Source organism: Solea senegalensis, linkage group LG6 (assembly GCF_019176455.1).
Source record: "Solea senegalensis isolate Sse05_10M linkage group LG6, IFAPA_SoseM_1, whole genome shotgun sequence".
Taxonomy (NCBI): Eukaryota; Metazoa; Chordata; class Actinopteri; order Pleuronectiformes; family Soleidae; genus Solea; species Solea senegalensis.
This window is the reverse complement of record NC_058026.1, coordinates 14,841,061-14,865,559: the sequence shown is the minus strand read 5'-3', so window position 1 is coordinate 14,865,559 and position 24,499 is coordinate 14,841,061. Positions and strand designations below refer to the sequence as shown.

The following is a 24,499-nucleotide window of genomic DNA, read 5'->3' as shown; positions in this document are numbered from 1 at the left end:
TATCTATAGTCACGGGCTCTCACTATAAATACATGTTTTTAATCATGACTCCCTTCTTGTTTGCTTGCAAATTAAAATGAATCTGATTAGACCTAATACCACATATGCCAAACTAACACAATTAACTCATTTTCTTTTAAATCTCACATTTTATATTTTATAACAACTTGCTGCATGCTGCTTTAAGCCCATGTTGTTTGTGTGTAATCATATAGTTTCAAATTCATTATTTGTAGTCCCTCACCCATAATAATCCTGTGGCGTGGATTAGCGGGATAAAATGGAATGGGACATGTGGAAATGTTTAACAATTCCACTGGGATTACTGCACAGTGTTTAAATGAATGAAATCCTCTGTCATGTATCATAAGCTGTGGTGATGAATTCTTGGGAGGTATTTCATAAAATAATATGGAATGATATAAACGTACAGGGTCTTCTTCTTTTTCTAAACCTCAGGTTTATTTGAAACAACCAATAAATCTGACATACTTTTATTTTCATGCATAATTCAAATATATTCTAGTATTAAATGCAACTAACACTATTTAAAACATTTACAGGAACACTACAAAAGTACATACCCTCTCTTTTGCTCTAAACTATACAAACTCATTATTGTTATTATCCATTTTAGACCCATAAACATACAGCGACACTTAACTACTTCACATATTTTGTGGCCATCTTATTTATAAATTCAGAAATGTTTCTTTCACACTAATTTTTATGTCATGTCTGTGGATTCTCCCAGTTAGTGTGTGGGATTTTTCCCACAGTCACATTGGCACCTAGTGGCGTGAATGGTTTTGTGTGTTCATACTGTGATAGGCTGTTGATCTCTCTTGTCCTCCTTGTCAACTGGACGGATGGATCATTCCATGTGTGGGTCTAAGGATAGAGGGTGTCACTTGCTGTACAGTCTGTAAAGCCCTTCATTGCAAACTGTGTTTGTGATGTTGGGCTATATAAATGAAATGTACTTGACTTGATGGATGGATGGTTACGGCCTCTGCACTCTTAATAGTCCATCCATTTTCCCCCGATATGTTTGTGACATTTGTTTGGACGGGACGACGTTTTAACCTGTTATCAGTTTCACTGGTACTTTTGTGACATCATAAATTCCCAGCACAGCTCCACCCACTTCCGGCCTGACTGGGTCTAATCAGTCAGAGTGATTAAAAACACCTGCGTGGGTGAGCAGAGGCTGTAATGAATAGAGACAGCGCTGACAGGATCATCATTATAAGCCGAGTGCCTCTCAACCAACAGGTAACAATATGATGATCTCCACCTTAAAAAGGTGGAAATCCTCAACCTGAAAGAGGGAGCAGTGTAGGGACAAAGGGAAGAGTAAACGTGTCGTATATGTGTGTATGTATACATACTTGTGTCAATTTTTATGTGTCATTGTCAGGCCAGTCACTGACTTGAGTAACGTTAAAAGAATGAGTCAACAGGATTCCAAAATTCTTTGACAAAAGGTTCCGATTCACAGCAGACATGAATATTAAAGTCACCAATAATGGCAGTGTTAAATTTATTTAAATTTACATACATGTTAAATGTCGGGGCTTTTCGTCTGACTTTTTTTAAGACAATAATTTGTAAACAATTTAGTCCGACTAAAATCAAGCTAGTCTTAAACGGTATAAACATACCTGGACAATGCAGTTTGTAGTCTGATTACTCCTGCATGTATACACTTAGCGTTCTGCGCATGCACCAAAATGTTCTCCCCAGTCTGTAACCAGTCTGGAAGTAGAAGGAGACGACGTATAAACTGCAGTACTGTTGCTGGAAAAGAACAAACACAAAGGTGTTTGGACTGACGTAGAGATTTATGGTTTAGGACCATGGCACGATCCAACTCATTGTAACATCTCACCATCAATGTTTGTTTTACTGTGATGTAAAGGTCAACAAGTAACTAATTGAATACCCATAATGAAATAGAGAGCGTCACCTACGGAAATGGAGTCAGACATACAAGGCCAATAAATCGATTGTCCACATGTATACTCAGACTCTGCAAGTTGTCCGATTGCCTGACTCAGTCTCAGACTACAGCCTTAATTCCATTAAACTGTGCATGTTAACGTAAACTTAAAGTCAGATTTAAATACAACAACAATTAACAACAACAATATCTGTATTTTCAAAGAAGTCAAAAATGGAAGCTGTGATCCAACAGCGACATATTCTAATTGTGTTATTCACACCCAGTTGAGTTCTATTCATACAGTGTTTCTGGGGCCGGGACGTATAGTTACCACTGTTACAAAAACAACAGATCAGAAAACGGTGTTGGGATTTCATGGGCTGGATGTGGCTAATTTATTTTGAATGAAAATGAGCTATTTAGAATCCGCGCCAGTCTCTATTTGTGTAAATCAACGTTCACACCAGTCTGTGCGTGCATGTACTACATGTGAGCATTACACAGATCAACAGACCAACACCACATTCTGCACCGCTTTTTTACCTGTTTGACATATCTGACCAGCTCAGTGAAAAGGCATTCACACATAAATGCTCATAGATACACACAAATATACACTAAAGCATGCCACTGCACACAGACACACATAGTCTCACAGACCGTTAGGTTCATAACAAATACTTAATTTGCACTCTGGCAGCTCAGTACATGTTCTGGATGAAAGAATTGACAGTTCAAGGTGACAGCTACCTCCAATCATTCCAATGTGGTGCTGTGTGATGTGAGAGATCTGTGCACAGGAGTTGTGTTTGTGTGTGAGTGTGTGTGTGTGAGTCCACATGTGTTTTTCTCCTCTTGTGTAGTGTTGGTCTGGTTAGGGACTAGCTGACAGGTGTCCCTTCTTCTTAGGCAAGCAATTTATCACCCCACTGGTGGTGTGGACCTTTGCCTTAGTCCAACTGTCCACAGAACAATTCCTCTCTCTCTCTTTCTCTCTCTCTCCCCATAAACAACTAATCAACAGCTATAACAAGGAACAAGCAAAACATTTCCAAACAGAGCCTCATTGCTGACTAACTAACAACATTGCCTCACTTCTTCATTCCTCTCTCTGTTCCTTCTCCTCTCCTCTCCTCTCCTCCCTCTCTCTCATTATCCATAGACTGACAATAGCAGCAAATATAGTCTAACCAGACAAAAAAGTCAGGGCATGCTGAGCAGCCATGGGGATTTGAAATCTTTTGTTCTTTCTGACTTAATAATAAAAAAGTGTTTCAGGGCTCAGTATGAGCAAGCTGTCAGAAAGAAACCATGGCTATCAATTTCTCTCCTCAGATATCATTATTTTAGTTCTTTTCAATTAATTATGAGAGCGTGGTGAGCCGGTACTTTAGATCTCATTTCAGGGCTCAAATTGGTTTGTGAGCATAAAAATCTGTGTGCCCTGTGGCGCACACACACACACAAACACTCACCCAATGTGGTGTGAAGACTGAGTTTGGATATGGAAGTTAAATGCATAATTTTGTGTCTGGAGACCGCATCGTTTTGTAGGATATCGACCAGTTTATCATCAAGCTTTTATTGGAAGTAAAAATCCCTATCTTGATATTTTGTTCCACTGGATGATTTTTTTTTTTTTTTTTTTCTTTTCTTAAATCCACATTCCTTCACTCCCTCCTTGGTAACAGTAGCTGTCTCTGTGGGGAGCCCCTTACCACTAACCCACCCCCAAACCCCTCCTATTCTTTTCAACCTCTGCTGCTATACCAAATCAGCTGGAGGTGATGGCTTAGGGCTAGTGGGGATGGGCTGGAGCATAAAGAGAGGCCTTAAAGTTGAGATACAGATCCAGTAGCTTGTATTTTTCTTTCTATTTCTACCTTAGTTTTCATTTCTCTTGCTTCATTCACACTGTCTTTATCTGGCCCACCTCTCCCTCTTCTCCCCCTCTTTCCTTGGCAGTGGACAGAGGGAGTCAGTGTGATAAATAGGTGGTGTCCGATGTGCTTCTTCTCTCCTGTCGTTCTTTCTCTCCTTCTCTTCCACAAGCTTCCTCCACGGTCTTGACTCACTGCTCTCCCGGCCCAATAGTGTGTTCATTCCTGTCAGCAAAAAGGGAATCACTGGAACAACCAGCTCTAACTGTGCACTTGCGCACACATGCACACGCGCACGCGCACAAACACACACAGAAATCACTTCACAAGTGAGAACATCATAAGGTTGGTAAATTTGGGTGAGAGATTTACAGAAAGTCGCAGCTGCGCATGGAGTTTCCAGCACACAGAAGAGTCTATTAGTGCTCACAACACACACTGTCGGGGTGAATTAACATCAGTGGCCACAAGCTTTGACACTGCACATGCATGTATTTACCATAGGCTCTATTTTGTTTGTTTACAAGAAAGAAAAATCCCGCAGTCTTGGAATAGGAGAAGGTGGTCAATACCTACCTCCGTCATGATTTATTGTGGCCCTGGAATTAAAGCTGAATGTTGCTTTATTCCTCGTACCATCTAGTGACATATGTGTTTTTCTGGGAAGCCATTACAAAGGAAAAGCCCGTGTAACAGGCAGCACTAGATACAGTATTTAAGCCTGTGATCTCTGAATAGCACAGAGCTCCCTCATCCATTTCAAAAACTCTCTTGAAAGAGCACACTGTCTCGATCTTATCATTATCTCTAAATGAGAGCGACACATCATACAAGGAATTCAGGCTTATAGTATCATAGCCTGCAGTGTCAGTTCTCTGTCTCAGAATATTCTCAGTGGAGTGCACTTCCCTTGACCTCTCGCTTGGTAAGTGAGTGTGTCACCGGAGCTTTATTGAGGAACAATTGATGTACGCATCCCTTCAATGTTGCCATGCATCACCTGTTGTATAATTGAAGAGGCTGAGTGCCTGTTAATGATCCTCTGCTTGACCCTGAGCCCATATATGCATTGTTTTTAGCTTAGCACAAGGCTAATAGCTAGCCTGAAGGCACACTAGCCTTGCTAAGGATCGAACACCAATTTCCTTCGCGCCAAGGGCGCGCTTACCACATCATTTGGAACACAAGAGTGAAGGCGCATGCCTGCACACAAACACAGCCACTCACTCTCTGTATTTCCTGCCACAACAAAGAGTGTCATGCACACATGTGCACAGATATACTGTGTAACTGAACCTGTGAGGCCTGGGGGTGCTTTTAATAGGAATAGTGAAAGGTGCAATTTATTTAGCTGATGAGAGTGAACCTGCTGGTAGTGGAGATGGAGGGAGAGACACAAACACCCCAAGAGAACAAGCTGGTTCCTTAACCCGGGGAGAGAACACAGAGGGTGCAGCTCAAAGACAACATGCCACAAAAGAAAATTAAGCTTAAATTAAATACACTAGCACACAGACCCACTCCACACCCCCTGCCTGTTTGAACATTTCTTTAAATTGGGTTGTAAAAATGTGTATCTCTTGGGTTTATATCAGAATTCCAATCTGTGACAAGGAGGGGTTGAGCAACAGAGCAAGAAATAAAAACAAATAAATCAATTTGGTTGCTGAATTTATTTTCCGATCATAGAGAGCAGTGAGTAATAAAAATTGTATTACCCCAATGCTAAGCTTCGCTTGCGTTTTTCATTTTTTGTCCATATAGCATTTGTGTGTGTGTGTGAGAGAGAGAGAGTTTCTATTTACCAGATGTACAGTGTCATAACAAATACACAACAGAAGCCTACTGTGTACCATTTAACAACACAAAATATATACTTTGATATGTGCACAAATCTAAACCATGTATAAAGGTCCATCCCTGGCTCAGTGCTGTCCTTGTGCTGTCTATAGTCCCATTTCTTTATGGAGTTATTATTGGAAAGTGAACAAAGAAAGAGACTCTGTGTGAGTGAAAAGCCCATCTAAACATATGGAGTGTATTTTGGCAGACTGCTGAGGAGGATATTGGGAGAGGAGCAACAAAATACCTTCAAATCGAAAAACTATACAGGAAATAATTTACTTGGACTGTATATCTCTGGGCACTCAACATTTAGAATGGGCTCTGCTGCTTTAATCGAATGGGAAAGAGAGACGGGGATAGAGATGAAAGCTGTTACAAACAAGAGCATGATTTATGAAATCCATCCCTCTGTTCATCAGAGCAAGCTCATTATGTATGCGCAACAGTGAGTGTGAGAAGACGGATGAGTCGTCCTGGTGGCGATGGAAGAGGAATGGCGGTGCTAAACTCCGCCGGTAATCAACTGGTGAAATTAAACATCAAAAAAACAGGAATGATTGTGTGCGGCAAAGCTATTTGTCTGCAATTAGCGACTGGTCACATAACTCACACACAGGCGCACATAAACACATTCACGCTTAATGAAACAAGACGTGTCACTAGGTGTGTATTTGTGTGTCTGCATGCAGAAATACAGCAGAGGATAACCATAAAAGCAGTAAGTTAATAAACTTGAGAGACATTAACAGGACCTAGGGCAATTGGTGAACAGCTACTTCATTTGTCAACAGCTCTTATTGAATGCTTTGTGAGAGGTAGTTGCGTGGGTTTACAGCCTTGTCTCTGTCATTTGTTTGTGCTAGTTTAGTTAACATGTGTAAGGGGGGAGTGGGCTGTGAAAGGCCAAAAAGGACTAAGAAACACTTCGTCTACTAGGTATTTATAGAGTTTCTAATCCAGTATCTATATCAAAGCCCCTGCCATGACCTTTTCAGTGTTCAACGATCAAACGTAAGAGAATGTACCGCCTCACCTTTGGCAGAATGACATCTGAAGTTTGAATTTGACCCTGCACAATCAATACACTCAATATAAAGGCATTGAGTCAATGTCTCTGCTTTTTCCAGCAATGGGAAATCCACAGGGAGTGGTAATCTGAGCCTCAGAGTGCAGTTTGCCAGTATTATTCATTAATGTATTGTAACAAATAGTGTTTACCTCAACAGGAGTGTCACACAACTAAGACCCAAAGTCACTGCTGAAAGTGAAAGTTCACTGCTCCTCCCTCAGCAGCTAACAAGCAGCAGTTGTATGTGTATGACAAGATAAGTCGTTGTTGAAGCTTAATCACGTATGATTCTCTGTGGTTCTCTCATGGAACAGAATAACCAGTCCATAAAAACTGCCTTGAATACTTCAGTCAGCTGCAACTGTGTGATGGCGTCTGTGTTGCTTTAATGTATTTTGCTGTGTGAGTCAGTGTCACAAGACCAGTCCCTGACTGTGTTTGAATGTTTGCAAAAATAGTAGTTTTCTCCAGAATGTGACAGATTTAACTCTTCTGTCTTTGTGTCCTGCCCTTCTCCTCTCTCTAATAGTCTCAGGCCTTAGTTTATATCAAGGAATTAGAATCTGATACGATTCATAAAGCTTCATAGAGTTCAACAAAAAGCCAAAGACAAAATCCACATCTTCTAGTGTATCCTTTTTTGGACCCAGTCCTCTCCATCTCCATTTCCCCCTGCAGTCTTCAATCTATCTTTTCCTCTTTACCTCTGACCTTTTCATTTTCAGTACCTCGATACCAATCTGCTCTTCCATCTTGTCGTCTACACTTTCTCTCAGTTCTGCCATACTACTGACCTTTCTGTTTCATTCTTCCTCCATTTCCCTACTTCTTCTCTCCTCCTGGTCTGGGCTGTAATTCAGCTTGTTTCAGGGCCAGTTAGGCAGGCAGTGGACTTAATCTGTCTTTTCAGGCCATAAATCACCACTTGGCATCTCTCTCTCTCTCTCTCTCTGCTCCTTCCCCATCTGTTCATGCTCTTACCTGCTATATGGACATAAAGCATACTTTGAGGTGATTGCACCTGACAGTTAGCACTGGTGTTCTTTGCATGCATGCTTGTGTGCTCATGTGAGTCTCTGTGTGTGGTTATCACTGTTTTCAGTCCCAACCGATAGGGAGTGAAAATGCATGGTCTGGAAGTGCCACAGCCAATCAGAAAAGATTGTTGAAATGTCAAGACCAATCAGAAGTGATGCTTGTCTCGGTGGTGCAGTCTGGATTCCTGTGTGTGTGTCAGACCCTTTGCAAACACAACAATGGCACACATTTGTGTCAAAGAAATTTAAAGAAAAATATTCATCTTTGAGAGAAGGAATGAATGCCTGGAACATACATACTACACATGCTTCCATGTCCGTAGAGAACTGCCTCCATGCATGTAGTTGATCTCACATTCATTTCCAGTAACAGTAATAATTTTCCCACCAGAGGTTTGCCCTCATTTGAATGTCCTTCAAAACTTTGAGCGCTGAGTCGCATATGTGTGGGTTCTTGTGGACCTCCTCACATAACCTGAGGTAGGTGTCCATGGTTACCATCTTCTTCTTTTTTTTGACCAGAAAAGAGTGCATCACTTGCTGTACTGGAAAGCGCTGTGTTACAGGGAGCAAGTATAGTTGTCGCATATCGTTCACATGGACTCACATACACAACCATGGAAATGGATGGTTTACAAAACACGAACACCCTAGCGAACCTTTGCAGACATGTGGACATGGAACGTATGACCACAGTATAAGTCATAGTGTGTGTGTGTAATACCCATTACAACATATCTACAACCAGGCAGGGGCATGGGAAATTGCTAGCCCTTGCAAAAAGCTAAACCACATCAGTAACAGGAGTGGTGGACGTGATGGTGGATTGAAAAGGGCCAGTACTGTCCACTACAGAGTACCCACAAGCCCCGGTTGGAACAAGGGCCTTTCTGCATGGAAATCCCCATGTATCCCCATCCATCTTTGCATGTTCTACCCATGTGTGTGTGTGTTTTCTCTGGGTTCTCCGGCTTCCTTGCACAGTCCAAAAACATTCAATATGGGGATTAGGTAAATACGTAGGTGTGAATGTGAGAGTGAATGGTTGTTTATGTGTGGCCCTGCGATAGACTGGCAAACTGTCCAGGGTGTACCCTGCCTATTGCCCTATGTCAGCTGAGATTGGCGTAGCACCCCCCCCGCGATCCTCTGGTAGAGGATAAAGCGGTCGATAATGGATGGATGGAGTCCTGGTCCTGGTCCTTTTATAGTACTTTTTGTTTAGGTTAGCTGTCCAATGCATTCATTATTATATCCCTGAATAATCATTTCCCAGGGTGCACAACATGATGCTCACCCCCGCTCAACCACATGATAATGTAATGTTTGTTTCTAGAGTTTCTTGTGATATGTTTTATTGACGGAAATGTAATATTTTAGTGTAACGATTTTGTAGTACCGACAGACATGCATGCCTCACATGGATAAGGGGAGTACTGGCACCTATTTTTTCCCACTTCACACACTGTGGGGGAGAAACACAGAAGAAAGAAGGGGAAGGAGAGAAACAGCTTAGCATAGCGGGAGGGAGGAAAAAGTAAGAGGGTGAACGCGTTGAATAGCAGCAGGGCGGGAGTGGAAGAATGGATGAATGAATGTGTTGTGGATCTATTGTGCCCAGCTCCTGAATGGTGTGTTAGTTAGCTAAGTAGTAACCAGTAATTTACAACTCCATGGCTATCTCAGTTGAAGTGGACAAACAATACCCTTTCATGAGCAACATTCAGCAACTAGAAGAACCATGTAGGGCCATACTGGTCGGCACATGAAGTGGGGTGAAGTGTTTTGGAGGTTTGTAATTTTGTGCAAGACAACACTCTACTGGAGAGGAAGAAAGGAGAGGGAGAAAAAGAGGAAGCAAGAGGTAGGTGATGGCCACACCAAGTTATCACCAAGTTGTTTAATATGTGGGTGTGAGTGCATGCATGCATGCGCTTAATCTCGCTCTCTGCTTGTTGCAGGTTTCCAGAGATTAGCTTCCCTTCTCTTTCTGAGCTCTACAGCTGCCAAACGTAAAACCTCATAGTCATGCAACTACCCTGACAACATGGAGCCGCATCTTTATTCACAAAGTATATGTTTCCTTTGTGGATGTCCCCCACTCTTTTTTTAGAAATGTTGTGAGGCCTGTCATTATGAGCACAGTCGTCGAGCAGGGGGACCCTGATCTCAAACCTATCTGTGGCATTAGAACAATAAGCCCTGTGACCAATTGGAGAAAATGGATGCGTCGCACTGTGTGCGTGTCCGTTGTGACGCATCTGCAATTATTATTTGTTGAGAAAAAAGGGACATTCAGTCATCCATTCTGACTCTATTGCACTACATAATTGCAATAAGGGCCACACGTGCACACACATAAACGGTATCTGTGCTGCAGTGGCCAATCTGCTCTACATATAGATTGCAAGGAAGATAGTCTGCAACGAGAGTTCAGTGGCAGTATCATGGGAGAGGGACACACACACACACACACTGTGCAAAGCAACACACATCCGTGCAACAGTTGGCTCTACCTTTCCCTCCTCAAACCCTTGAGACCTCCCTCCAGAGACCCCAGAGACCTCAGCCTCCCTCCTAATGCTCCTCCATCCCTTTCCAATTCATTCTCTCCCCTGCTCCGTTCCTCCCCTCAGCTGCCCTTCCCGCCCCAGAGAGCTCTCGGTTCTGACAGAACAGTTAATCAAACACTCTCTGCAGGTCTCATCCCATGTGTTTGTGTGTGTGTGCACATCTGTGTCCAGATGTACACCTTCATTTTGGGCAAGACAGATGATCTATCTTTTCCGCCTGCATTTTCAATGTATTTTGTCGAATGTCATCTTTTTTTTGCTTCACATATCTTAACCATGTGAGAATTAAAAATACTAACAAGAAATTGGTTGATTGTTATAAAATAGTAACATAAAGGTATACTTCTAATTTGAAAAATCCCCTTACCATTTTGATTATTATGCTTTTTAAACAATATAGAGCTAAGCCCAGATTTAACTAGCTATTGAAACCATACAAAACGGTAGCCCAATATGTTGGCCTAGATGTTACACCCCCAAAAATGGCACTTGTTAACCCTAATTGTTTGATTTTCTGTGCCTGAGCTCTCACGTCTTTCACTTTCCTGCCCAGGCTTTTTGATGTGGTCTCCAAGACTAAGCTGAGATATGCTACAGAGGGCGTTATATAAGTATTTACGCACAGTTTCCCATGGTGAGAGGCCCCCGGTGAAGATGGCCAAGTTGTTGTTTTGTGAATTCATCTATCTTTGCAAACTGAAGTGTGAACTTACTTGGCTTATGCTTGATTTTGATGCATGAAACTACAAATGCAGTGCAAAATGTGTCACTTGCAGTCTGCTGGTTCACTTTTAAGTGGCCCTTATTGGCACAGTCAGCCAGAACAGATGCAACCTGACAAGTCACGACTACTCAATCAAAATCAGTGCATAGACTGCAACCCCACGGTTAATGTGCTGTTTTATACACCAAGAGAAATTATTCATAAAAATGGGAAAACTATTAAATATCAAAATCAGAGGATTTTTAAATTAAAGCCCCCAACATAAGACAGTGACAGCACTATTCCACATATGTATGTGCAATGCCAACAAATGATTCATGACTGTCATTTTGTTCAGTTATATTAATACTGATGATCATGGACTTTTCCACTTTGTTTCACCATTGTTGTTACAAAGAAAATAGTGATTTTAATTTTTTTTTGCACTAAATCTGGTAAATACATTTAAATTGTGACATGTAGATTTGTCCCAACATAGTTCTCAGGGTACGAGAGTTAAAATATAAACATGTATCTAATAAATGGACACATTATTTGCTTTACCTGCATGCAAATATTTTATTTATAAGATTAAAGCGTTTGTGTGTGCATCTGCGTCATTACCTCGTTTATGAAACCCTAAAGTTTCAGAACAAACAGTTCAGCCACTGCTGAGAAAATAGTGTTGTATTGTTTTCCTGGGCTCTGTGAAGCGGATCGGCACTTCCTTAATTTGATGTCGTCATCAGAAATCCTCACCACTCCTCTCACCACTATAGCGCCTCCTGGTGCGGCACTAGTCCGGGCACATCCGGTTGTGTACATTCAACCGCAGAAGAAGAAGAACTACTCTCGTTGTAGCTGCTGAGATGCAGAGCATCCACCATGCCAGAGGGGGAGCTGTGTATCTGAGAGCTGGCCTATCTTATATAATCTTATCTTATCTAATATTACGTCACTTTCAGGTACCTGGCCAATCACAGGACAGTAGGAAAGCTCTCGTTGGCTGGCCAATCACAACACAGTCCACATTTTGGGGGTGTGGTTTTGGTCTGAAACAGCACGGCTGACGAGAGCGTCAGTGAGGAGATATTTTGATCGGCTCGTTTGCAGCGATTAGTAGGTTTTTAACCATGAAAACTAATATAATATATGTAAGTAGACCTCCATAACTAACATATATGTGTGATACAAGCATTCTATGTCACCTTTAAATTTAAAAAAAGTAGGACACAAACACACCTATATCATCCTGAGACTGCAGCCTCTAAACATCAAGGACAGTCCCAGCATTTCTGTGGCCATAAAGGTTACTTCAAACCCGGCCCTGTCCTGCTACCTCATCCTTGTTTGAAGCATCAGTAACAGAGTTTTGTCCCTGTGGCATCACCTGTCTGTGCACTGCCCGCCACCACTCCACAACTCCACCAAAGTCAAAGCACAACAGTAAAGTATGACCTCTTATTACTTCAAACCCCTTATTCATCTCTCATCGTCATGGCTTACCGGTGAAATTGGTTAGATTAAATGAACAAATACATTTAAACCCTAAATCTTGCAGTTCAACACAATCAGAATGTTGTGATTGCGGTGTTGATAACCCTTAGAACACAGAGCATTGAGGCTGCTTTTTTTCATCACTATGTTAAAATGTACAGAGGCTATGAGAATGTGCAATATAGAGTGTCTTATATCCTTTTTTCAGCACAACCTAGACAATCTGATAAAAAAATATAATTTTCACCAACTATAGAAACACACATGAGAAAAAAGTACTCAAAATGTTTAAATTCGGATTGAATTTGTGAAAAACGTCTATTTTGTGACTTCTGCACAATTACTGCTACTATGTGTCACTACCAAAAAATGTGATATAAAATGAACTTTTTTAATAACCAACACATAAGAAGATGAGACCTAAATATAAATACACACCCACAGGATGTCCATATAAGGTGTCATGTTTTACTCCCACAGCAATTTACCATGGGTGCACCTGTATATACCTGTACTAAAAAATATAAGTTTAAAGTTGTGAATAGAGTTTTGCAAAATTAAAGTTATACTGTCATGCAGATGCACACACACACACACACACACACACACATACAAATGAGCATGGAAGTGTGGATGTGAGTGAATATTAAAAGTCAGCAACTTTTAGGTGTAAAATTGTCTCTTGCGATCTGGGATATTTTTAATTTTCCTTTAAGCGTCATGACTCACATGATAATGCTCAGAACACACAGCCACACACGTGCATAGACACACACCGTGTAAGCGCACACAATGTACACAAACGCAGAAGACACACTATTTCTCCCTGTCAGATACAAACTTGCCGTGTTCACACTGTGTGACTGCTCATGTGATGCTCATCGTTGTCCCCATTTCATTAGACGTGTGGCCATGTGAGTTATTCTGGGAGAGAGCAGTAACTCTGTGCTGATCAGCTCAGCTGAAGAGATGAGTCTGGTAGCAAATGAGACCCACGTCCTCTTCCTTTTGCCACCCAGCCTCCCTGTGTTTGTGTGAGTGTCCACGTCTAGCTCCGTTCTGTCTTTGTTGTTGCAGTTTTTGAATGTGCACCTGTGGTGTTGATTCCATTGCTGTTGTTTCCATGTGTGTACAGGCGAAACAGGATGTGATCTGTCACTGACAGATCTTTAAAAGTGGCACACAGCGACGGATGAACACGTTAGTGTCAGTTGCAGACGAGGGAGATGAGCAGAGGAGAGGAGTGATGTGGCTGTTATTGATCCTGCCTGGTAATTACAGCACGATTTATTACCAGAGAGAGAGCATGGCGGTAGAGAGAGAGAGAGAGAGAGGGGGAGTCAGAGAGACGGTATCATATTCAGTTTGGGGTTGTAAGTCAGATTTTTGGCGAGAGTGAACAAGGTCAGAGAGAGACACAGATAGATCACTTTACCCCCTCCCTCCCTTGAGTGCTGTGTGATCTGATCACTGTTGTGCTTTCTGACATCCTCCTCCGTCCTCTCTCTACCCACTCATTCCTACTTTCTATCTTCGAAATCCTCGTACCATATGATGTGTCAGCCACCTTTTGTATCGTGTTAAAATGATATGAAACTAAGGTGCACTACAACAAACCTGCCAGTGTTTGTGTTTTGTAAAAGTGTGGGAGTCTCTGGTTGTTTACCGAGATGTGTGAGCGTTGGGCGTGATCTTGTGGGTATGTGTGCACCTTTATGTGTGGTTCTGTTTGTGTGGAGGCAATCGTGTTCCAGAAGAAGTCAAAAAACAAAACAAAAAACTATGCTCTCACTGGCAAACCACATCCTGTCTTTCATTGAGTCACACAGAGAAACACACACGTACCAAAAACGTACCACTACGATCCTACACCACATGTGTTTGATTGAACTTTGACGCTTTGATACATTTTTGAACTCATTTTTAATATTCCGACAATCCTGACACATCGTGAGAGTTGATATTATTTACTGCTGGTGTGCAGTATATCACTTTAGTAATCCTGCTACTGGCACCATTCCAGTAATAGATTGATTTTTGGTCAGGATATTCTATACACTAGACTCTAAAGATGGAAGATGAAAATGTCTCTGTCTGTTTGTGTGTTTGTGTGCGTCTGTGTATACATGTGTGCACTGCTGAGAATGTAGTATCCTTGCCCTATCAATCATTAGCACTGTATTGATTGGCCAAAAGATATTTCCTCTAATGTGCTTGGGGATGAGAAATGGGGGGGTCGAGGCGTGGGGGTGGGCGGGTTGCGACAGCTTTCACTTAGCCTCCGAGCTCTTAAGACAACATCTATGTATCAACATTTCCAGGCATTGGGAGGGGTCGGGAGTGGGTAGGAGCAGGAATCATTAAAATAGCAACAGCATCAAGCAGCCAGCACACCTTAGCAAAGCCCGACCACGCTGTTGTCTACACCGTTGGAGGCAAAGAGCTGATGCATCTTCGAGAGCTGCTGGTTTAAGCAAGAGACCTTTGTGGAAGCAGCCAGGAGAGGAGCGTATCACTGTCTGTGCTATGCAGTACGAGTACCTAACAGTCTGTCCAGTGTTTTGTTTTTAATTAGAGAGGAACTGTGAACAGTGCCCTGACTCCTGGGATGATGCAATGCATCGTGATGATAATGTCTTTTCCTGTTTTTACACTCGAGCTCCATTTGCTCTCTTTAGGCCCCTAGACTCACAAAGCCACCATTTAGCTCTCAACAGGGAGAGAGTAGAGGGGGAATCGGTCGCTCCTCCTCTCTTATCTCTCACTTAACAAAAGCCTCTGATGAAGACAACAAGCATTTTCCATCTCCCACTCTGTGCCTCTCTCTTGCTCCCCCTCATTTGTCTCATGCTCTCCTCTGTTTAACAGTCAGGGTGCTAGTTGAACATGGCAGCTCTGACACTTTCTCACATCTCCTGTCCTTTGTTGTGTGTACGCTCACGTTGTGTGCCTGTGTGAACATCTGTGTGTGTGTGTGTGTGTCTAATATGGGCTTGCTTGTGTCTCCGCACTTGTGTGTGCGCTTCGTGTATTTGCACCACCGCCTTTCTGACAGTACATGAGTTTTATATACTGCTTTTGTGAATGTATTACAGCGTGTGTACACTCATACGCCCATAGCTTTCTCAGACAATATCGTTCAGTTGGTTGTCACAATGAGAGTCTCCAAAATTACACTATATGAACAGAAATAATGGACCACCTACACCTTCAGGAGCTTTTATGGCATCGGACTCTAAATCTACATGCAATAATAAGGAGTTGCAGCTATTACAGCTTCCAATCTTCTGGGAAGAGTTTAAGCTCTCTTCACAATTTTAGAGTGTGTCTGTGGGAATTTTGGCCCATTCATCCATTCGAGCATTTTATAAGGTCAGACACTGATCATGGACGAGAGAGCCTCCGTTCTGGTTCATCCAAAAGGTGTTCAATGGGCTTGAAGTCAGCCACTCAAGTCTTCCCACACCAAAATCACCTCACCATGCCTTTATGGACCTTGTGCACTGGGTCACTATTATCCTGGAACACAAAAGGGCCTTCCTCAAATTGTTCCCACAACTCATGAGGCATAGAATTGTTCAGAATGTCTTGTTAAGCTGAAATATTAAGATTTCCCTGATGCATGGTGTGTGTTATCAGCTTAAGGGTGTTCACAATGCAGTTTCGGAGTCTCACCTATTTTCATGTGTGACGGGTTCCCAGTAAATATAGACAGAGAAAAGATTGAGAAAAGACAGCAATATAACGTACAACTGACACCAAAGTAGTTTTATTGTCGGGGCTAAATCTGAACACATGAAAAAACATACACATTATATTTTGGAAACTATATTTTAGCAGCAGTATGTGGAGAAGGTGGAGCCTAAATCTACAGGAGACCCCTACATAGCTTAGAATTATATCAGGTGAAGGCCAGATCCTCTCTCTTTGTCCATCAAAATCATGCGATAAATCAGAAACTACAGTGCACACACACACACACGATCACGATCACAACGTGCCATGCGTCCAGTTTAAACCAGGCCAAGATAAACAACGACCACACCAGATAAACAACCTCATACCTCATTATCCCTCCTCCATGTTACTGCTGGCCCAATGAAGTCAAGCAGGTAACATTCTCCTGGCATTGGCCAGAAGCAGTTCTTGTCCATTAGGCTGGCAGATAGAGATGTGTGATTCGTCTCGCCTCAAAACACATTTCCACTGCTCCAGAGGCCAATAGCAGCGTGCTTAACATCACTCCAAACTGACTTGATGAAAAGACAACATCCTTTTACAGTGCCTCACTAACAGTTTAGTGAACTGACTCATTTATTTCACAAATGTTTGTAAAGGCAGATACACCTGTGGCAAACACCTGCTTCAGTACTTGTGGTGTACCTTTGCAATTAGCGCACACACGCATGCATACGCACTGAAAACTTTATTGAAGCCTATGCGCAGCTGTCTAGTTTTTTTATTTCTGGCTTATTGTTTCCAGCAGAAGTGGTTCTTAGCTTGTAATTTGGAGGAAATGGGTGAACAGTCTCTATAATTACACCTCACCCACTGACACTGATTTACATACAAACACAATCCCACTCCAATTCAAACCTTCATTATCTGTGGATTCCATTCTTTAAGGTACAATATTCTGGCTTTTATAGATTTCACTGAAGCTCTGTTTCTCAGCACCGCTGCTTAGTCATTCCACCAAGTGCTGCAAATAAGGACATTTCCAGTCAGAATATGCCCTAGGAATGTTTAAATTCCTCACACTAAGTGCAGTATAACTAAAAGGGTCATACAGTATGCAAATGCGGTTTTCTTTTTTTTTGCTCTGTGGTCATTATGTTCATATGTAGGTATGCATATGCATTATCAACAGAACCTGCCATGGGCATAGAGCACACCTGTGTGTTGGTCTTCTCTCTGTGGTTTGTTTGGTTTCTTCATAGTTTTTCTCTTTAACACACACACACACGAAATAAGCTCCATTGTAGGGCCATTACAATGTGAATGAGAGGCCCACCAGCTCCAATAAGATGTGTGTGAGTGAGTATGTGTCAGTGCAAATAGGTTATGGAGATTGATGAAGTAGTTGCAAGGCATAAAGGGGAACATCTAATCAAGTTAAAACACTGTGATTGACAGGCTGATGCAGGCAGAGTCTGAAATGTGTTGTATTCATTGTCATTACTGGTATTTTTAAACCACCACCAGTTTCAGTGTTCCTCCTCATCCTCCTCCTCGTCCTCTTTATATTCTTGAGCACAGAAAAACATGTGCAAGCAAGGAGCTGGAGTGAATCAGCAAGGCGCACCATTAACTTGTACCAGTGCGTACCCTCATCCGGCTAACAACAACTAACGGTCCCTAAGCTTTTACCGGCCCGTGATCACTGATGCCAGGCAAAAAGGCTGTTTGTGTCAGTCAAACCGAAACGCCCCCCCTTCCACCCTCTTCTGTCTCTCCTCGTCTCTCCCTCCCTCTCCCTCGATCGCCTCCACTTGTGTAGGCACTCTTAAATCGGTGCGTTTACGCACGGCGGCGGTTCGTTATCAGGCATCCTGATACCGGTGCTCCTCCGTTCACTCGCCGCTAAATCTCCACCTTAAAGAGCAGAGATAAAGGGACAAGTGGATTTTGAGGGGGAGAGAGAGAGAGAGAGGGAGGGAGGGAGGTAGAAGACAGCGGGGGGGCGACTGGAGTAGAGAAGGGAAGAATGGTGAAAGGGGGGAGGAGAGCGGATCATTCCGCCTGGCCGCCCCTGTCTCTCTAATAGAGAGAGGGAGAGAGAGAGGGAGGGAGAGAGAGATGGAACAGAGCTTCAGCATCCAAAACACACGGGAGTGGCGCGCCACCGAGACCGGAGCCCCGGACCCACCCGAAGCAGCGTCACATCCACCGCTCTCCTGTCACGCCTCTTGCGCGCGCGGCGGCGCCTCATCCTCGGTTAACGGTAAGTGGTCGAGTCGGTGTTTTTCCTCCGTAACGTAAACTTTAGCGGCACAAGGATGTTAAACTATCTGTAATCATCTGCTGCTCGTGTGCATTTTCACCGGCGGTTTAACGAAACAGTTTTCTTTTATCCCACGTTTATGAAACGTTGAAACGTTTATCCCATGGTTAACACCAGGATACTTCTTAACCTAATTTTAAGCGGGTATATATATATATATATATATATATTTTATTATTTTATTTTTTTTAACACAGAAACAATTAGCAGACAGAAATAACACTTAGGCTACCGTGGACAAAAGCAAACAAACAAAAACATAACAATGACATTGAACTGCTGATTTTATATCTTTATTTTTATATTTGGATTTGAAGCTTTCATGGTTCCACAACTTTTTTCACGTTTTACAAAAAAAAATCTTGACACAAGACTAGCTGATTAATAATACTAGTTATTTTAGTAAAAGGCAAAACTGTGAAATCTCGTTTAATCAGTGCCAGCGCCCTCCTGTGGCACAACAGGTTCAACCAACACTCTTCTTGTCTGCCAGATGCAGTATTTAATTATTCTTTTCTTGGCTAAAAATTGTATCAATCCCTCTAAACCCCTTTTACAACCTTTTATGAGGCAGTGCGTGAAAATCTTCTGGGCACATGAGACAAAACTCTTCACGTTGTTTTATTGTGCAATAGAACAAGTAAAATCACATCAGAAGGTATTTAGCAGTTTGCTTTCTTATCACGGTACCAATCACGATGGCATGCGTTTTATACTGCATTTGTGTTTCAACAGGTATGAATGAAATTGCTAAGAGCCAGTTTCCTCCTCCTACTCATTTTCCATTAGCGCATTTATGGAATATGACTGAAGTTCCATCACTATGACCTTCTCTTTGCTTGTGTTCTCCAAAGGCGAGGGACAAGGAGAGAAGGATGGAGAATGTGAGGAAAATAATTGATATTTAAACAGACATAATGAAAAAACATTATGATGTAGTAAGAAAATGGAGCGAGACAGAAGGGTCATAGTGGCACAGAGAGAGGCACAGAGAGAGAGAGGGATGCTGTAGGATCTTTTCTTCTTCCTCACTCCCGGCACATACATTAAGATGCTAATCCTGGTCTTTTTTGGCTCTTCCGTTCTGTAATTCATTGTATTTTGTTCCTCTCTGTACTCTTTCTATCTGTCGCTTTCAGTCTTGTAGTTTTCTCTCACTTGCTGTTTCCTCTGTACTGTCCTGGGCTCTCCCTAGATTAGTGCTCCTGGCAAAAGGATTCCAACTCTAATTTAGTGGTATTACAGCTGAATAGGCTCAGAAATTGAACAGAAGTGCACAGAATATGGCACAATTAGAGTAATTCTTTGTAGAGCTTTATGGCACTGATGAGCTGAGCTCCCATCTATCTCTGCACATTGCCATATGAACGCACAACCAGCTGTTGTTTATTTGTGTGGATTGACTTTTGCGTTGTGTTTGTGCTTTTAACTGTGATGTCACTGTGTGTGTGTGTGAGATTGTGTGTATTTGTTTGTGTGTGCCAGAGGTTGGATAAGCCCCAAGGATGCAACTTGTTTTCAATCATCTCTGTAGTTACCAGCTGCGCCCTTAGGTTCCCCAGGGTGGTACAACCTAGACACACACACGCGCACACACACGCACACAAGCGTACATGCAGAGAACAAATGTATACTATTCAACCTCGCCCAACAACCAACAGGTTTCACTCTTTCTTTTCTCCTTGTTCTCTTTATCTGCAGACATTAATCATCACTCGCTCCATATCTTCAAGTGATCCCTGTGGGTGAATTGGGAAAAGAGTCGACTGCGTAACCTCAATGAAGACCTTTGTTCCCCGACATCCGGCGCAGCTTTCCTCTCCATCTGCCATGGTGACATGACACCCTCCTGAGTGGCTTTGCTGCTTTCTCCGAGACATAGACCCTTTGGGCTTGTCAACCTCCGGGAACCTGTACAGACACTGTTGCTCGGCTTCCTCATACTAAAAAAAGACATCTCCTACTCCTACGCAAAGCACCTCACCAGTTTGCGATGACGGTGGCCGTGCGATTTCGTCGCCACTTACGCCGGCTCTTGCTCCTGCTGGCCTCCTGCTGTCTCCTCTCCCTCCTCCTCTCTGCTTACTTTCTCTTTACGAACTCCTCTCCTTCCATGCAGCTTGGACAATCTCCTGAACCTGCGTGCTCCCAGCCCCTCTCCATGTCTCCGTATCGCCAACTCCCTTACCCATACCCACCTAACCCCCCTCACACACATGTCCACACTGATCCAGTTGTTCTGGTAATGGTGGAGTCCCAGTACTCACAGCTGGGTCAGGACATTGTAGCTATATTGGAGTCAGCACATTTCCAGTTCCGCATGGAGATTGCCTCGGGGAAGGGCGACCTTCCGCCACTGACAGAAAAGGGCCGTGGACGATATTCACTCATCATTTATGAGAATCTGTTAAAGTATGCACATGCAGACACATGGAACAGACAGCTGTTACATCAATATTGTACCGAGTTTAGAGTGGGCATCATAGGTTTCTACCGCTCCACTGAGAACTCCCCACCTCTTCTTAAACTCAGAGGTCTCCCGCTGGTGTTACGGACAAACCAGGCACTCTGGGACTGCTGTGTGGTGTCTAGCTCTCCCCTCCTCCACATTACAAAGCCTGGCATGGATCGAGGGGCCTTACCTGGGGAGGAATGGACGTCCTTCTCCTCCAATCACTCGACGTACCAGGCTGTGCTGCATGCAAGGTCCAAGGAGGGAGCTGGGGCAGGGAGCGGTGATAATCCAGGGCTGGGCTTCAGTTTAGGCCTCCAAGCCACCGTGGTTCAGGACATGGGACTGTTTGATGGGGTACGGAGGGTACTATTTGGTCAGGGATTGGGCTACTGGCTCCACAGACTCATCTTGGTGGATGCCATCTCCTACCTCACTGACAGGAAGCTTACCTTGGGTCTGGACCGGCACATACTGGTGGATATAGATGACATTTTCGTCGGGAAGGAAGGGACACGCATGAACGCCAAGGATGTGAAGGTACTGGGAGTGATGGGTGTGTGATGTTGTGCTTTAGAGAGAGTATGGGGTAGGGAGAATCATATTCCTCATATTCTGACTTTTATTATATCACTGCTCTGCTTTGTTCTGAGCTTCTCTGAACACTTAGGAATGCTCCAGTCAGTATTGATAATCAATGACATGTATATTTTTTCAGTAATAATTCATGCACATTCATGCACACAGTAGAGCACAGATGTCTGCCACATAGGCACACTATAAAATCTTATGAAATGCTGTATTATATGTAATATATTAATAATATATAATAATAATTTTAACAATTGAGGCATATACTCTCACAGGACAGCATACAATCTTAAAGCTTTAAACATCTTCTCTCACATTCACAGCTATGATCAATTTAGAGTGTCCAATTAAAACTCCATGCAGAATGGCCCTCAGTCAGACCAGGTCACAAACCTAGGTCTTTTTCGCTGCAAGGCAACAGTGCTCGCCACAAATCCGCCGTGTGACCCAAGACACATAACATGAATTAACCAATTTCCCCTTGAGGGACAATAAAGCTCTGACCTGAACTGAGCATAGAACTATATTGTTGATCATGAAATTCATGAATAAAACAGCTGGCAGTTCATAGTGATTTAGAAGCCTGCACGTTACACGAGTGCAATAAAGCACTCTCCCTCCTTGTCGGAGGATTTCTGATTAGTAAAAACTGATAAAATGTATTGAGGGCAAGTTTCTCTGCCGTTCATGGTCACCTGTTGTTTCATTCATTTTCTGAATGTAGTGGCCTCAAATATTAATTTGAGTCTTGCATCAAAGTCTTACTTATAGTATTGTGATAACACCAAGTGAAGGTGTGCGTGTGCGTGATGACAATAAAATGTGTTTACTTTTTGCACAGTAAATAAAAAAAAAGTAAAGTAGTGTAGTTTGAAGGGTTGTCGCCATGAAGGGGCATTTCAGACAGCTTTTGTGTGTGTGTGGGTGTGTGTAATGTCTATGTGTTGTTTGCCAAATGCATATGTGTTGTGATATGTGTGCGAAAGAGTGTTTACCTCAAATGGAGCTTTAGCCAGAAGTAAAGAGGCCATTTAAGGGAGCAAAGAAGTGAGGTGGAAGAGAGAGAAAAGGGAGGCTGAGAGAGAGAAAGAGGTTGTGAATGAGCCAGTGAAAAGATGAATGCACTTATTTCTCTTTTCCCACGTTCCTCCTCTTAGAGAAACTAAAGGAGAGTCAGCCGTGCAGCCCGCCTCTCAAGACATCCATTGTTTCAACACACACTTGCAGGAGCAAACATGCACACACACACACATACACACACGTACACTTAACACAGGCGTATGTGCACCCACTCATATGCATGTAAACATTTCAACATTTCTTATAAGAGGGAAGAAGAACGATCTTTGGTTACATTCTCCCACTGCAGCTTCAATCAGGCCATCCTGCTGTGTGGTGACATGCATGAGCTGAGACCAGTGGCATCTGCCCGTGTCACCGTAGTCACGGGATGTACATGTTTGTGTGTGTTTGTGTGTGTTTTCTGATTCAGCACTTTAGATTAGAATGTCACTTTCCATCAGTGGCTGACACCTGTCCCATGAGACAGTGACAAAAACGACCACACAGCCTGTCTGTGGCTGAAAGTGAAGCTGAGAGAACAGGAGTGTGGCGGGTGGTCAAGTGGAGAGCAATTCCATCCTTGCATTTGAATACACTTACTTGTATCCAAAAAGGATAAAAGAGTGCATATTCACACGCTCACACAATTCACACTCACCCGTGCACATGCGGGTTCACAAAATGAGCACACATCTACTCTCTCGTTTGAGTTTTCATTTTAAGTCTGTCTGACTCTTCTGCTTCATGGCATAAATATACATGAGGGTGAACCAGTGCCATAACAGAAGGACAGGGAGATGTGGATGGAAGTGTGGCAAAGAGGCCCAGATGGAGAGACATATCGAGAGAGGGGCATTAAAAGAGAGTGATGCCATTTGACACACTAACACCTCCATATTTCCCCTTCATATTTCTTCTCCTCCAGGACAGTGGGCAATCACAGAGAGGAAAGGATTTGGATTTTGAGGGTGAGAAGAGGGAAGTTTGGAGTATGGTGTTTGGGGGTGCTGGCAGCAAACGTTGTGATTTCTGAGAAACAAAATGCTCAAGGGGAATGGGGAAGGTGCAGGAGCAGGAACATGGTGATTTGCAACAGCCCTGCACTCAGAAATGAAGAGCCTCATTTAGAGTTTTCAGATTACAGTTTGAAGAGGGCTTGATTTATGTGCATGGGCATCAAAACCACATCATTTTACTCTTCTTTCCTTAATAGTGTCCTTTGTCGTGATGCAGGGACTGTTTAGTTTCTAGGTAGTGAGTTTTCAGAGAGTCTTTCCCCTCCAGCAAATCATCAGTGAAAAGCTGTTGAAAGGATGACTCATATTAGATGACCACGTGTCAAATGTACTGTACTTTCACCGTGAGTGAAGGTGACAGCTGAAAAGATGTGCTTTCATGTCAAAGATTCACAGAATCTCTCCTATCCTATCATGCTTCAAGCATAGCATATGTGCAACACTGCGTCAACGTATGTAACAGGATGTGTTATTTACTAATTAGTAAGACAAGGCACTTACACTGCCTCAGTTATAAATCCCCTCTTACTTCTAAAAAGCCTACATTCAATCTCCTGTTCTTGCTGAGAGGAGAAGAGAGAGATCCAGAGAGCGGGAGAGAGTGAGGCCAATTAAAATGCCACCCTCCTTCTCTCTGCACTCTTCATTAGACTCACCCTATGAGTTCATCTGGTGACAAACAATACCTACACCATCTCGTGTCTGCACGCATACTGACACACACACACACACACACACACACACAGCTGTATTTCCTCTATTAAAATGATTCACAGGGAGGCACCCAACGGATGGCATTTTTCAAAATGAGGGATGATGCCTGTC

The 24,499-nt window shown here is 42.9% G+C and overlaps 1 protein-coding gene across 2 annotated transcripts in view; it reads left to right on the top strand.

The window, feature by feature from the left end:
• The first annotated feature begins 18,316 nt into the window (after positions 1 to 18,316).
• The window catches only part of ndst3 (N-deacetylase/N-sulfotransferase (heparan glucosaminyl) 3), a 35,225-nt gene continuing 29,042 nt past the window's right edge, over positions 18,317 to 24,499 (top strand). Inside the window, exons 1-2 of one of the 2 annotated variants that reach the window (XM_044027707.1) lie at positions 18,317 to 18,493; positions 20,255 to 21,545. In XM_044027707.1, the coding sequence (XP_043883642.1) occupies positions 20,547 to 21,545 (999 nt within the window). In that variant the 5' untranslated portion in view covers positions 18,317 to 18,493; positions 20,255 to 20,546. The remainder of the gene's footprint in view (positions 18,494 to 20,254; positions 21,546 to 24,499) is intronic. The other variant, XM_044027709.1, reaches the window with a different exon arrangement.